At 34.7% G+C, this 16689-nt stretch overlaps 1 protein-coding gene across 13 annotated transcripts in view; it reads right to left on the reverse strand.

The window, feature by feature from the left end:
• The window catches only part of LOC142335132 (uncharacterized), a 190326-nt gene continuing 173637 nt past the window's right edge, over positions 1-16689 (reverse strand). For all 13 annotated transcript variants that reach the window (XM_075383543.1, XM_075383535.1, XM_075383561.1 and 10 more), the window contains 3 exons: positions 10888-11031; positions 3589-3750; positions 1-331 (listed from right to left, as the gene is read on the reverse strand). In XM_075383543.1, the coding sequence (XP_075239658.1) occupies positions 170-331; positions 3589-3750; positions 10888-11031 (468 nt within the window). In that variant the 3' untranslated portion in view covers positions 1-169. The remainder of the gene's footprint in view (positions 332-3588; positions 3751-10887; positions 11032-16689) is intronic.

Consider the following 16689-nt stretch of genomic DNA (forward strand, 5'->3'; position numbering starts at 1 on the left):
TTCGATCAATTTTATCTTCGCAAAACGTAAAGATTTTTTTAAAAGTACAAAAAGCTTGTAAAGTCCATTTTCCAATACATTTTGACATCTCCAAATGATAATTATCAATTTATAAATTTTTTGGAATGTTGAAGTTGTTTCCGTTGACATTGATGACAGAATATTCCGCTTATCCTCGGTGGATTTCCTCCGCCAGGTAAGTCCGTTCTGTGCTGGCGCGACCTTCTCCCGAGTTGGTCTGCTTCGGACTGAATCCTCTGAATGTCTTTGAGAGCAGATCGCATGTGCGAGTACACTCGAAGCCTCCATCCATGCCTGCTTGATGACCGGCCTGGATACAAACTTACAATAATAGTTTGCAACTGAAAATTGAATGGATAATAAAATTAATTATCAGAATTAGGGAAAATAAAAGAGCAAGAAGAATGTAGTATCCAGAGACTTTGACAAGGAAAGTTTAGATTAGTTAACGAAGACAAAAAGTTAACAAGAGATCAAAGTCACTAGTTTTGCAGATTTAATAATAATTGCATTATTTCAAAACTTTCTAGTTTTGCAGATTTGAAGACAAAAAGTTAACAAGAGATCAAAGTCTATAGTTTTGCAGATTTGATAATAATTGCATTATTTCAAAACTTTCAAATAATCTTGCTTATGCTCTTTGATATTAGTTAAGAGAATATTTCAAGATTTCACAGGGAATCAAAAAAATGATGAAATTCGAAACTATTTACAGATTTGGAGAGGTGTTAAATCATTAAAAATTAATCAATTAAAAAAAACCAACTTGGTTAACAAAACGGTGGTTGTCAATACAACAGATCAACAGTTTATGAATCTTTTCATCGGCATTTTTTATTTATCACATGTAAAATGTTTATTTTTATTCTGCCCACTTTGGTCAGGTAAGAATAAAAATACTAGAACTGCACATTGATAAGGCTCCCGTTTGTTGCAATCGTTTTGGCGACTCATCATTAAAGGACCAATCTGGACTCTTCTTATTCTGAATTGGTTAAATCTGGCCAAAAAGAGCCTGTCAAAATCATTGAGGCAGACCCCTTGATCATATCTGTCGACAATGATAGCAACAGTACTGAATCAACCATCTCCCCTCCGAGCGGTGGAGCACCCAAAAAGCAAAATAGTCTACTAGGGAGCCCGTGCCAGCAACATTTCCGCTGATCCCCGAATAGCGGTGATTGCCAAAGTTTACAGAAAGCTACAGACAACCCTTGCGCTTGGAAGGAACGATTGTCACTTAACACAGCCAACCGCTTGAGTGTTTTCTTGAAGGTTGCCGATATCCCGCCAAGGACTTCAATTGCAAGGGGAACAAATTTGATTCCCATTTTTGCGCAGTTATCGTCGTGGAGACAATATTTTCTTTCATCTGCTGCATCAATTGCGTATCCTGCCTTTGCAGCCGCATTAGTGAGAGAGTTGGATTGCAGCGACGAAGTAACAACTACATCAAATGCAGCAGGTTTCCCCGTTTTCCCAGTCGGGACAAAGATGTCTCCGGGTTGTGACTGGCTTTCTAGAATTAGGTTCTTTTTTCCACTAGTGGTGAGAGATTTGCAGATGAGCAAGCAGACACTATTTTATCTCGAATCCGGTCACGTCTTGCAATTGCGTCTCATCGACCGTGACACGCAATGGCATGATCCCCATAGATGTCAAGAACTCTTGCTTTACAGAACGGGCACTTCCTTTCGGCGTCGTAGACAGGAACACCCAACATGTACCTTACACTAATTTTAAACTCATTTGGTGCCATGTGAGGCCCAAGAGCTGGAATGGGGGGAGCAGACAACCAAGCTCCAGCATGTCGAACAGACAATGAGAGAATTCGGGCGGATTCTCTCTCACAAGCTGGATTCTCTTTGAGATCATGAAATTTTTCGTTATCAAGAGCATGCTGAATCGTCTTTTGCGAGAGGTTCGAAATGTCCAGTTGTGCTATACTGGAATAAAGATCCTGAACAACTTGGCAGTTTTTTGGGCTTTCACCGGTTATTTTCGAAACAAGCTCTTCAGATGAGAGAACCGAACCAACGTATGATGCTTTATACTGGTCTTGGCATTGGCGATCACCCAACCATGAAAGTGTTGTGGGCAGGGTTGCTTGAGTCCAGGATTCTTCTGGAAGAACAATTCCAAGGATATTCTCAAGTTTTTCGCGCTATTGGGCTTCAAATTCTTTTAGGGATTTAATAACTGGACTTTTGGGCGCTTGACAACGCAAAGAAGCATTTTTGCGAACCCAATACAGTGGCGTATGATACCTAGGGCGCACTGAGGGTCAACAAGATAGTCCAACTTTTCGAAAAGTACCCCTATTTTCCCTATCCTTTCGTTAAGTTTCATGCAGACAAACTCTGGGTTTCCTAACGCAGCTCCAAGAACCTCATGCCCCGACATATCATTCCGTTTTATTCTTATATGCAGTCTGTCTAAATCTACCGTGGACCACAGTTCGCCCTGACGTGGAGGCCGCGATCAGGTCCAAGCTGGCATAGAAGATCCCAAGATCTAATGAGATCGTCCTCTGAGCCCACCAAGACACCATCATCTAGATACCAGGAATGTTGTTGAAGCTCTGGCGAAGTTTCCTGAATTTTCTCTTTAATGGGCCAGAGCGTCAGAGAGAAAAACAAAGGGCCTAATGGGTCGCCTTGTTGGATACCGCTTTCACTGCTAACAACAAATTGGTCATAGAATAGTTGGCTGTGTTGTGAATAACAGGAATTGGTAAAAGCGGCAATGCTTGGCATTGAACTGGCAACGGCTTTCATTATTTCACTGCGTTTTATCGAATTGAATGCATTGCAAAAGTCAATTTGGAAAATACCCGAGGAACTGGACGAGGTCAGTCTTTTTTCATACGAAATCAGAAACCAATTGTAAAACATCTAATTGGTGATATTGCAACTTTACATCTCGTCTAAATTTTTGCAAAAAGACCCATGAAAACCTTCCGTTTTTTTTTCAATAAATATTTGGTCGATGTGTTCCATAATCGCCGGTACCTTGTCCAGAAGAGCATTTTTGGTCAATACACTGTTATAGTGAGAGGATGTTTGAATGCCGATAAAGTTGAAACTTTCGTTAGATTCTGTAAAAAGTCCTTTTTAGCCCATTTAGGTCGAGTACGGCCTTTTCATGGACATTTTCAGTCAAGGATGGCAAGCACATCACTTTCCAAACTCCGAAACTTGCCATTACCCGTCATATGGCAGGTAATCTTATTTTTATCATAGGTCCGGATTTCCCGTCTCCTCAGGTCGCTTTCTACAATCAATAATTTGTCTAGTTTGTTGCTAGGAATATTAGCCGACAACAAAAAACCGAGCAATTTACCCGACAGCTAAATTTTGATTAATCGACAAATGTGATTGGTCAAAATATCACTAGTTCATCGAGTCATTAAAATGGGTGTAGATCGGGTTGTTGGGTTAAATTCCAAGCTTTTATAGAAAACCGAAAAAGTGCTGAAATAAAGCTGAACCCACGTATTTGAGAAAAATAGTGAAAAAATTTGAAAAACATTATTTTTTAAAGATTTGATTAGTTGATTAAACTAACCTGTAGAATGGTGCAACAAGGACAGCAGTATGCAGCACAGCAATCGCTGAGAAAAGAACCCCCAATGTCACTCTTCTCTCTCACGTATTTCCTCCAACAGGGCAACAGACACAGTCCCGCAAATGGGATCAGTGCCAGAGTCAGAAACCGGTAAGAGTCTCCCTAGGAAAAAATGTTATTATATTAGTACCAATAATTATCGTCATGAACAAAATGTGGACGAACAAAATGTCAATAATAAACCCTCGTTTTTAGAGCCATGACTCAAGATACTGGAGATATAAAACTGTTTGGGTTTAAAAGTTGACAATACCTAATACCGAATTATTAATCAGATTTCATTTTTGAGATCATAGACGTAATTCGCTTCGTTTGAATTTCCGCAACTAGTTCATCGCAAACTTCTTGAAATGAGTTTCGTGACATTCCCAATTCTTTCAGAACATTTTCGAATATCAGAGAAAACGAAAAAGTTTTACCAGAGAAAACGAAAGTCTTCTTACTTAATGCAATAGTAATAAGTCATCTACATTATTCTGCTTAAATTTTGATAGGGTTGCAAAAGTCATTAATCACAACTTTAGAAAAATAATTGAATTGGGGAATAAAAACCATTTTTAATAGGAGAAAATACGATCGCTCCACAGATCTCAGACTTCGCAACAAAATATTACCAGTCTCTTTTCTCTTGAAATATCATTGCTCAAATTATTTTTTTCGCTTACTCAGCAACGATTTTCCAGCATATGAAATTGAACTTCTCTCTGCCATGAGAATAAAACAACATGCCAGGTCAAAAAAATAACGTTCGATATGAGAAAGAACAATAAGTTTTTAACTGATTCTTTTATAGCACACGCCATTCCATAATAGTCTGCCTTCTAATATTAGAATGAAAGCAACATCAAAAGCTTCTTAAAAAAAGAACCGAGAGAATATTTTTGGAAATAATTTTTAAAGGACCCAAAAGTAACATATAAAAGATGACATTGAGAGCATTAGATTTTAATTTTTATTTTTAATCTTCATGATGTACATATAAAATTGTGAAAACATTTTATGCTCGCATTTTAGGACACTTTTTTACTAAAGTAAGGTCAAATTTTTAGTTAAGTAATTTAATGATTTTATAATTTTACATAATGTTATATTCTTAACTTTGCATTGCCTCTTTTACCATTTGCAATTTATTCTTATGTGTATCAGAGGAAATTAACAATGTTCTTCTTTTTTAATATATATAAAGGAGCATCACAGAAATTTGCGCCTCTTATCTGTTTCGAAGTTCGCTGCTTCCAGACTTCGCATTCTTAAGGAATTTTAAAATTTTGCAAATGCTTTTGATTTTTCAAAGATAGAACTATTTATTTACTGTAAATTCTTTGTTAAGAGGCGTGGGCCAGTATTCAAATTATTTGATGCGTTAGACAACAAGCTAACACCATGCTTTGTTAGCGCGGTAGTGATTGAGTTCATCGCGGAAATTTCTTAGCTATTTTCAACAGATCGCTTCTGTCAAATATATAGGGTACGTTATATCACTACTCAGCTGGCGGGGTATAATATGAAAGACTTCGAAAGCCAACCCATCGCCAGTCGTTTGAAATTAATTTCTCCGATATGAGTTGTTTGTTTATTGATCCAACATTTTTTTTTTCATAAAATGGGAGAATATATATATATATATATATATATATATATATATATATATATATATATATATTTATATATATATATATATATATATATATATATATATATATATTTATATATATATATATATATATATATATAAATATAAATATATATTATATATATATATATATATATATATATATATGAGGCTGGCTTTTTGATTTTCTTCAGTTAAATTTTCTGTTTTTGTTTATGTTTTGAAAAAGAGAAATATGATTTGGTTGCCCTTAGAGGCTAGTTTTGATTTTTTAAAAAAAACATTACAAATTTTATCTCAGATTGATCTATTTAAAAGGTGAGCTGTTTAAAAATGTTAAAATGTTAAGAAAAATCGAAAAAGGAGAGAATAAAAGTTCGGGGGGGGGGGAGAGAAAAGGGGTTTGGACGCATTAAGAGATTTCAAAATAGATTTTATAAAACTGATATTAAACTACTTTAATAAAAGCTACATAAGATTATAGAAAGTTGCTTTTAAAATTCAGGTTTCTTCTGCGCGTCGAGAAAAAAGGATAAACGATTTTTTGTAGCCTTGAGAGGCTAATTTCAATTTTTCTGAAGGCAAAACAAATTTCACTGCAGGCTCAGAATGGTGAGTTGTTTGAAAAAATTGAAAGGGAACAGAAAATATGGAAAAAAATGAAAAGTTTTGGAAAATAAAAAAGTGAATGGGTGGAGTTGAAGATTATTATTAAAATATTAAAATAAAAAAAGATATGCTCAAAAAGTTGTCACTAAATTACGTAACTACAATTGTATTTCCATACAATTGAAAACAAAACAAAGAAACAAAATTCTTTATAAAAGTTAAGTTATGAAAAGACAAACGAAACAAATATAACGGGATTTTTTTCAATTTTGCTGAGCTCCTTTTCTTCTGAGTCATTATAGCACAAACTTGCAAAAAAAGAAAAATATTTCGGATTTATCCAAAGTAGAATAAATTAAAGAACATGAGAATCAAAAATTTAAAGAGACTCTAAAATGTCATGAAAATGAACAAAAAATCTTTTTAATTTTCTTTTCCCTTGGAACCAAAATGAATTTTGAACACTGTTTATTGCTCATAATCAGTTCCCATGACTTCATTTGCCAGATATTTTATGCAAATGCTATACAACTGGGATGTAAATTATGAAAAAGAAAGCAACCGGGACAATTTTTCTAGAGAACCGGGAAAAAACGAAAAGAAAAACGAAAAAGTTTTAACTCTTTGCTCTGGCCTCTGGGAGAAACTTTTTTGTACAAACTAAAGTCTACATATCATAGACTATTTGATTCCAAGGAAAATGGAAATATTATAAGTTTTGGAACTGTTTTTATTAGTTAAATTGAAAATGTACCTCTATCAAATTGTGAGGTGGCTTTTACTTAATTTTCAGTCTCTCTTCAGTCATTGATTTGATTGAACCTTCAGATATTTGAACAAGTATGGGGCATTTGAAAACAGATTGATAAAAAATAATAGAACAATGAAAGAGAAAATCTGCATAATTTTCAAATCTGTATTCTGCTGATCGTTCCTGATGTTTCTTTCGACTTCAGAAATTAGGTTCCCCTAATCACCGACCATTACAGGCGAAAAATTGGTGACAAAACGTAACAAGATTACCAATTTTGCTTCAAACAAAAAACTCAGCCAAAATCAAAACAAAATCCGGAAAACTGGAAAATCTTGTTTCCTATAAATTTTTACTCATGTATATAATATACGTTGTTACTGTTCCTAATTGTGGAACCACTTGAGAAATTAGGTTCCCTTAATCACCGACCATTACAAGCGAAAAATTGGTGACAAAACGTAACAAGATTACCAATTTTGCTTCAAACAAAAAACTCAGCCAAAATCAAAACAAAATCCGGAAAACTGGAAAATCTTGTTTCCTATAAATTTTTACTCAAGTATATGATATACGTTGTTACTGTTCCTAATTGTGGAACCACTTGAGAAAAGAACGATCGTAGAAATGTTTTTTCCAGCTCTTTTGCTCAGACATAAACTTGATTGATGTCTGCGCTATTCGAGTGGTCTCAGCTCGATTAGCAGTGCGAAACTTTGGAAATTCTACAGAAGTCCTTTATGTGTCTCCAATCAAACGAAAACAAAGCAGATCATTTTTTGTGGTAGAAAAAAATTGCTGCAAAATACTAGACAAAAACAACTCCAACAGTAATTTAAGCGTTTTGTGTTACATAGATTAGCCAAACTGATTTTAAGAAGGGAATTTGTGATCAGAAGAAAAGAAAAAAAGCAGTCATCTGAGAGTTAAAGGAAACAAAATATAATAATTTTGTTAACATTGGAACCGTCCTCTCAACTGAAATTTTTTTGACATCAAAAATACTTTCTACACTTGCAACACATCTTATGGAATCATGAAATCTGTGTAAGGTAATGAAAAACAAAAAACTCAGTATTTCAGTGCAAATTGTTTTCCCGATTTGTCACGCAAATGTTGAACTGATTTAAATGAAACGTGTTCAAAGAAGGCCAAATACAGCGCAAATGAATCAAGGCTAACTTTAATCAGAGTTTTCATCAAAAAACAGCTTTTGACATAATCAGCAACTCAAATTTTTGATGAAATTTTGATATTCGGTATAATTTATTCTAGAAAAATTTCTCAACTGGATCACGGACCCGCTAATTAATATCGATTTCATCAATTGCGTAAAAATAAGAGGGAAAGATTGAGTCGTTTATTACTTTGCTACTTCTGGTTCGTAAATGTTTTTTGAAAGTTGTAATAATGGTTGCTTAAAAAAATTGCTTCTGTGTGAGTTTTGCAAAACTGATAGTCAAAAGAACTTTTCCTTTCCGATCAGAAAAAAAAGTTTGACAACTATGAGACGTATGTTGGAAAAATCGTTGCTACGCACAGTTTCGCACGAGATGTCTTGTTATTATTTTCAGTTCAGTTCGAATAGTCAGTGAAGAATCATTGTAAAACTAAGAGAACATTTCAAACTTTTAAAACATTATTATCACTGTTGTGGTCCTGACTTCAAATCAGATTACTTGATGTGCTGTGACTTTTATATTCATTAACTTGGTGGTTGGAAAAGCTATTGGAAACGCTTTGAAATAATGAAATTCATGTATCTACTGCCTTTTGATACGCATTTTAAAGAATTCACTCGGTTCAATTCATTAATAATTCGACGAGTCGGTGAGCAGACAAAAACAGTCCCAGACCAAACAGTCCCAGACAAAAGATTCCTTAAATGCAAATTAGTCCCAGACAAAACAGTCCCAGACAAAACAGTCCTAAGAATACAGAGAAAACAGTCCCAGACGAAACAGTCCCGCTAAAAGCGCACGTTAGACAGATGAAAAAGTCCAGCATTGATCTTGAATGAAGTCTTAGAATTCGGAAAATCAAAGTCACCGTGGCGCAGTAGTTAGTGATCTAGACTCACATTAGGAGGTCGCTGGTACGTTTGCAAAAATTAAAAATTGAGGGTAAATTAGATCGGAAAGTGGGAAGAACTGGGAAAGTGTAAAATCTGGAGAACCCGGCCATGGGTTGTCGTAAGAAAAGGGAAAATGAAAAGCTAGTCCATGATCCACATTTTGCAATAATTAGATCTCTTCCAGCCTTACTTTTAAACTTAAAAAATTTTGGTAGAAAATTAATGAATTGAAATGCAGAAAATAAAGGATCACAATAAAAACATCAACACGTGTTAGAGTTTGATATTATAATTGCAGCCTCTCAAAAAATCAATCATATTCTGATGCTGGTTTTTTTAACAAGTTCTTGTAAATTTGCATCAATTTTTGCGTAAGTTATTTTCTTTGGCCCCTTTACTTGCTGGCCAGCTATTATCTTCTCCACCATTATTTCTGATTTTTTTGTTCGTCTCTGATTTTCTCAATCAATTCGGGCAGTGAAGAATGTTTTGTATTAACCAATTTAAATTACTGTTCCAGCCATCGACGGAGTTGTTGGTTCTGGCATAGCCCTTCTTTATGCGCTCGCATTAATTCCGTCTTTCAATTGCGATTCGCAGTTTCTGTCTCTGTCCAGTAGAGTTGTATAATGAGGTGAGGTAATTGTCTTCAAATTAGTTAAAATTTGGTTCACAGTCCTCAGCGCAAGTTGACTGCAATTTTTCAAATGCAGTAATGACATCTTTCACTGCAAAAAAGCCGTGCAAAGCAACATTCTGATGTGCTCTTGGAACTCCAAGTTTTTGTTTTATTCCGATGCTATGCCGGCTGACTGTACGTGTCTCCACACTTTCTGACGAAGGTGAAAGAAACAAAATTGAATATGAATGTTTTCATTCCACTGAAGGAATGCGTTCCGAACTGCAGTTTCAAAATCGATTGTTACTGGTTTTGTTTATGTTTCCGGAAAGGAACAGAGTAGTAATCCATAGCTCTCTTCTCTTTTATCAGGAGGCAGAGCATACACGAGAGGCAAATTGACGTCGTCAACAGTTTGAATTGTGTAGACCTGATAGAAGACGTTTAGAGCTGTTGAAAATGTCCCATTGCAGAACCGGTCTTCTGATTGCTGTAGCAAGTCAATGGCTAGCAGAGTCGCAAAAACAATAATTTTTTGTCTTCTTGGGGCCCTGAATCATAATAAACGAACTTCTCACCAGTATCTGCTATCTGTATTATCTAGGGAATCTCGAATCCTTTCAGCGACGAGGGCTCACTCATTCGTGATTGATTTTGTTGGTGCGTTCTGTTATCTGTCCTTTTGTTCGTGGTGTATTTTGGGATATTGTCTGCTGTTTCTCTGTTGATGTGTTTTTGGGCTGCAAATATTGTTTGGCGGGGAGTCTCGTCTGCCATTGCTGCTCGGTCTTTCCACGCTGAGCGGAATTCTCTTTTCAATGTCTGCTGGATCAGGTAAATGGCCACGAACTGTGATAACTTCTTTTTTCATCGCGTAGCCTGACTCTGCCATTGCATTTTGTAATACGGCAGCGCCAAGAAGATGCGCCATCTGTAAATTTTTGGTGCCTAATATAGCCATAGCCTTCGAAAACAAGCAATTCCAATTTTTTGTTTGTCTGAATGAATTCCATATTAAAATTTTGCGTCAAAGTTATGACGCCAAACATCGCGATGCTCTTTTTTATATGCCTCCCAATTAAAACGAAACCTGTCATTGAATTTAACAACAATTTTTGCGTCCACTTTTAATACCTTGATTATTTGATTCGGTTTAGCTTAATTGTCGGAATAACTTTCGTTAATTAATGCGTTGAGCCAAAATCTGTAAAATTTTGAGACTAATTTGTCTGGGACTGTTTAGTCTGTTTTTTTGGGACTATTTTGTCTATGACTGTTTTGTCCGGACACGGATGAGTCAAAATCAGCAGTCTTATATACACATAACGAGTTTTCATATAGAGTGTCTCAAAAAATGCAACGCAGGTGAAGATTTCAAAAGCATTGCACAGATTAAAAAGGTCAAAGTACAAAATTAAAAAAGCAGAAAAAACATTCATATAGAAGTGAACAAATGGATGCCAATTTGAATATTTGGTGTTTTTCGAACGTTCACTTGTGTTGCAACTTTTTGGGAGAGCCTACAATTTGATTTAAAGAGAACGAAAGGTGAAAATTTAGTGATGCAGACTAGCCTGTTCGTGTGCTAGTTTTTCAGTTGTAACTCCCCATACGTGTGTGGGAATACAATATGCGAAGAGACAGAGTTTGAAGTCACTTGTGCACGAGGAGGGACTGCACAAGCCATACTTCCAGTCGCTGCCACCAGACATCCTATCCTGTTGAAATGCACGAAAATACATCACAAAAATAGCAGTAAAAACATGCAACCCTAATTATGTGGCCAATGTCTGATTTTGTGAGTGAATTTACTCGATTTTGTCACCTATTTTCACTCCCATTGTTTTAAAATTAGAGTTGTCAGCGTGTGTGAAAACTAGTTACACTAAGCGAATTTGGTTCAAATTGTATATATGTGAAATTTAATCCACGATGCCACCACGTTTTTGGGGCTAGTGTGAAAACTACTGCCTAATTTTCGCCAAGACGAGTTAGGGTTTCCAGTATGATGGAATAGTTGTATATTGAAGACTAAGGAGTATTTTCAAATAAAACTTATTATCTACTTTAATTAATCCAAATATTGCTTTTCTTTGATTTTGCGAGAAGACGCTTTAACAAGGAATGTTCAAATATCCTATAGACTTAATGAATAGCGATATCTGGATTTGGAATTCTTTTTGCAAATAATTCCGCAGAGGTCACTTTAAAACTAACCTTGAGCTAAATTTACAATCTAAAACGTTTAAAAGTCAGCGTGAATTAAAACTGAAAATCTGAAGTACAGCTAAAAGTTGTGTGGTTATTTTAAATTATAAGTTTGTTTTAACAAGTTTGAGCTTGCATACACGCTGTACGTAGCTTCAATTTATTCTGATAATCCTCTTAATATAACTTTTCAAGCATTTTTTTTATTTTACACAGAGCTTTTAAAGAGTAATATGTTAATCTGATCGTTGGTCGGATTGCCAAAAGTCTTTCAAGCGAACTAAAAATACAATAAAGCCAAAAACAGCGTTAAACACTTTCTTAAACTGTACAAGATATTCAAAAACTCGTAATTATGTTTAGATTGACGAAGCAAATCAATAGCTGCAGTGAAAGTTGAGTCTTTCATCAATATTTAGTGTGAAGATTTGGAGTTTTTCTTTTGAAAACGGGGGTTAGAAAAAAAACAAGATTGAATTCTAAATCAACCACTTTGCTAATGAAATCAACAGCGCACAATTGGTCTGATGTTTGTGTCCATACGGAATTTATGGTTAAATCCAGTCCGTCAATTCAGTCTACGTAACTGAGAGGTCGCTATCAAGTCTAGGGGGGTTTCATCATGACAATAACTTCCCGATGGGGGTTTCATAAAGGGGGTTGAACGCCTCAAATCTGATGCCTGGGTTCTCCAACCCAGCAATGTCCTGGTAATTTCAGGGATAGTTATCCTAGTTGTTGTTTGGGTTTCCGATTGCTTGATATGGTTTCTGGGTTGGTGATCGCGGTTGTCGGATGACGTTTGCAGGAACTTGGATGATTTCCACGGTTCTTCTGCTCTCTGTAGGGAAGTCACTTTGTTCGTCTGTTGGGGTTCTTTATTCTTTTTGGAGAATAAGCAGACGATTTGCTATATCTGGATCGGCATTCTGAAATTTCTAACACGTAAAACCAGCATATCTAATTAACATAGATGCCTTTTCTTTGCGTGTCCGATATGCGGATGTTTGTTGTTTTTTGTCGTAATTTCATGTTTCGGTGAGTGTCCCCGTTCTTGGTTGGTTTGATTTACTTTGATGGCATCTTCTGGATCTAATAATTTATGCCTATATTGGTCTGACCCTATGTTTATGTTATTTTAAATTTTTTCTGGTTTGGCATTACTTGATTTTGATCTTTCGGTATGTTGTGGGGGGTCAATTGGCAAGGCTACCTGGGCTGTTTCTTGATTGTTATTTCTCTTTTCTGTTGAACTTTTTCAAACTCGTTTATCAGTTGCTTAGTATTTGGGTTAAGGTAAAGTTTGTCAGCAGTAAAATGTTACTTGTCATTGGTAGTGATGTTTCGATTGGCTGTAATTTTGGCTGGAAAATTGTTTTCGAGTTGCGGGCTGGACGAATTGTGCCCTGGACGAATTTTGTCGAAGATGACACGAGTTATTTTTCGAAGTAACCGAGTGATTAGAATCCGACGATATTTCAGGCAAATCTTTCTTCTGGTTTCCTTTTTGGGTGTTTAGGCTTCCTTTTTTTGAGAGCAAATGTAATGATTGTCGCACGCCGTTGTATTAACAATCTATGGGTTTTAGTCATTGCAAACGAGGAGTTAGGAATTGCAGTCAAGTAAACAATCCCAATATTGACTAGGAAAGTGAGTGTCAGAAAAAAACAACTGATTCAGAACAAATATAGAAACATAGCAATTAGAAAAATGATGGTCAATATTCAAAATGAAACAATTGAAACACTCATTAAATGAAATTTTAGACTCAAAGTTGTACTAAAAATTCACCAGTAGTAGACAGCATCAAACATGTTTATGCATTTCTCAAATCAAAAATTTTTAGTGGAAACAAATTAAATTGAGAGTTATCTTAATTACCGATTTCATGGCATTTAGCAATAGAGAATTAGTTTTAGCAGTTCAAACAAAAACAGTTCATTTAAGGTAGAAACCCCGACAATCGGGAGGCCAAGATTCTGCAAAGTAACTTCCAAAATCGGGTTTCCAATTTACGTTCCAATGGACCCACCCTATCTGAAATTGTCTGGAAGTATAAATGAGTTTTCATTGAATGCGCTTATTACAATCCTTTAGACTTTTTTATAGAAAATTTTAAGAACGGCTTTAAGCTTTTAGTAAACTAAAATTAATTGAACAGATATTGAATAAATTTGCTCAAATAAAAGTATTTAATAGATAGAACAGAAAAAGAAATCTTGGAAGCTCAAAATCATAGTCATTCGATGCAAAATCATAACCCAAAAAGGAGGCTCGGTAATGTGCGATCGGAGATAAGGCTTCATCCTTAATTTTGGCATAATTGTCTACAAAATGAGGAACAGATAGAAAGCCACAAAAATTCAAGTATTTTTCAAGAAAAAATGGTGTATGAAAGAAAAGATAGCTTCCAAAGCAAATAACTCAGTGGACTAAAACATGATGTATTAGATTGATGAGATATGCTAATACTAAGAAAGCGAGTCAAGACGAACAGCAAAATCAAATAACAACAACAGACATTGATTACATCAAAAAATTTATGTCCGTTTTAAAACACAAAATTTAATAACAAAGTCAAAATAGCCTCAGATCAAAAAGAAACTAATTAAAACAACTTGCAAATCACCAGAAAAGATATGGGACCAACCCACAATAAGGCTTGGTAACAGTTAGACAATAAATAACAAAAATTGTAAACTTGAAAAATTCCCTTATTTTTTTAAAAAAACAAATAGTTTCGAAGTAATGAGAGCCATTAGAAATCAACTAAAACATTCCATAGGTTTACGATTACCAGTGTTTCTAAAGATGGGAATTAAGAGCTGTATGTATTCAATTTCCATGTGGTTACAAAAAAAAACAACAAATGGACAACAAACAAAAAGTCAGTCAAATTTTGCTAGAAAAATTTTTGGAGGCCGTAAAGCCATACTTTGGCCCTCAAATAATGTTCGATTGCCCCTTCTTTGAACTCCAATAAGGTATTATGTGTCCTCTTTTTAAAAGAAACCGGGAAACAATTACACAAAAAAGAAAAAATTCAAAATTAGTTAATACTTCTTTTTTTCGAAAAAAATTATTTCCAACGATATGAAAGCCATTAATTACAAAATGAAATAACTAAAAAGGTGCATTTTTCTTTCAAAAGAAGCCATCGAGACCGGCATTTATCTAAAATATATCTTACGTCTACAAAAAACCTTAAAATATGACAAAAATCAAAAATTAATTTACTTTTATTTGTGAAAACCCATGTCGAAGCCAGTAAAGTCATAACGAATTCTTTAAAAACATTGGATTTTGTGAAACCAATCCCTTTGACACCTTACCTTGACAACAATTTTGTCGTATTTTGCCTGTAAATAACGAGAATAGGTAACAAAAAAGAGACAGAAAATGAATCAAATTGCGAAGTAAAAAAGTGTTTTTTTATTTTGGAAATTTATTATTTTCAAAGTGATGGCTGCCATCAGCTATCTTCTACTATCAGAACACCAGCCTATCTCCCACCTATTGTTCCATGAACAGCCAATGAAGCTGGGTCACTGTAAAGGAAACTTCATACGACTAAAAAGACAATGTAAAATAGACAGATAAAGACAAAAATTGAAAAATTCATTTAAATTCTTCAAGAAATTATTGTCGAAGCCGATAAAACCCGAGTCTATATCCTTAAAAATTTTAGTATTATTGAGTGTGCCTTTTTTCAACGTCAATAATGTGATATATGAACAGTCAGTTACGTGATAATGCGAGAAAACTAGAAAACGTGAAAAGTGGGAAAAAAATGAAAAAAAAAAAAAGAAATCTAGTAGTATCAAAGCCAGAAAACCATAATTTAAGTTGTAAAACCGCAATAAAGATCACATTGAAACAGAGGAAAGAAGAAGCATTCTTCTTTGCTGCCACTAAGCTAAAAGTTGACCAAATAAAGAGCAAAATGGAGGCAAAGTTCAATAAGCCGTTATATATTTTAAAATTAAATATACAATCCGAATTATTTTGGATTGTAACAGTCCAAGATTGATTCAAAACTAGCTCTGCTAATGCTCTTTGTCCACTAAACAGACATAATTTTTCGAATGTTCTAGATATAGATATTTTGTTAGAAATAAAATCAAAAATAAATGCTGCGTTTTTGATAATCAACGAACGGAGCACTCGCAACGGAAGTGGAAGTAGAAATAGCACATTTTTGAGTCTGCAAAGATTTTGTTAGTGGTGTTTGGTTGTACTTTCTGCAAATTTAATCAAAGTGGACTAAAGAAACTTATTTCGTGCTGTTTTTGATAAAAAAGTTTGAATTTTGAAATATTTAGCCAGAATTTTTGACAAAAAAATAATAAATAAGAATAGCTGACAAAATTTTATTGTCTTTAAAAATAAAATTAACAACACTTTCTTTTAAAGAATTTAACAAATTTTAGCGAAATTAGCAAAATTTTAGTAGAAAATTCCGGAAAATGTGAATAAAACCAACACAATTCACTCTGTTTTCTCAAAAATTTAAACCTCGATAACTCCCTGTAAAAAACGAAAGACAATAAAATCTTTGATTCCATATTCTACGCTGGACAAGCATTCTTTTGATATCAGTCTCAACTCTCTACGATGAATATATCGATCGGCCAAAATTGTCTGAACAAAAAAAATCCATTTGAGTATATAGTTCCTCCCCCCTAAGAGGGGTCGGAACAAAAATTGCTCTTAAATGATTAATTCAGCGAGTTTCGGCGGTGATTTAACCGTTAACCAGATTCAGCTACGTTAGTTAGCTGCTAAGCCAGCGGGCTCAGGCAAAACAATGGATCGGAAAAATTTAAATCTTTTTGAACTCCATTGTCTGTCATATTCGTGATAAAAATAATTGGTATCAAATCTTGGCAATACTAAAAATTACCATTCTCGGACTTTTTTCTAAGTTTGCTTAAAATGCTCCATTTTCTTCGTTTTTCTGTTTCCATCGACATACCAAAAATTTTTCAAATGTTTTGCTCCTTGTAACAGCATCTTCCAACATCTTCCACAATTTGATAATAAAAAGATCGTTTAAGATGTCATGTGGGAAATAGCGGTTCCTAACTCTCCTTCCTTCCGCTCTTCCCTCCAGTTTTTAATTATTGAATGAGACGCACTTTTGATCACACATATCTGAAGGTTATTTG

Source organism: Convolutriloba macropyga, chromosome 1, assembly GCF_964194025.1.
Source record: "Convolutriloba macropyga chromosome 1, txConMacr16.3, whole genome shotgun sequence".
NCBI lineage: Eukaryota > Metazoa > Xenacoelomorpha > Acoela > Convolutidae > Convolutriloba > Convolutriloba macropyga.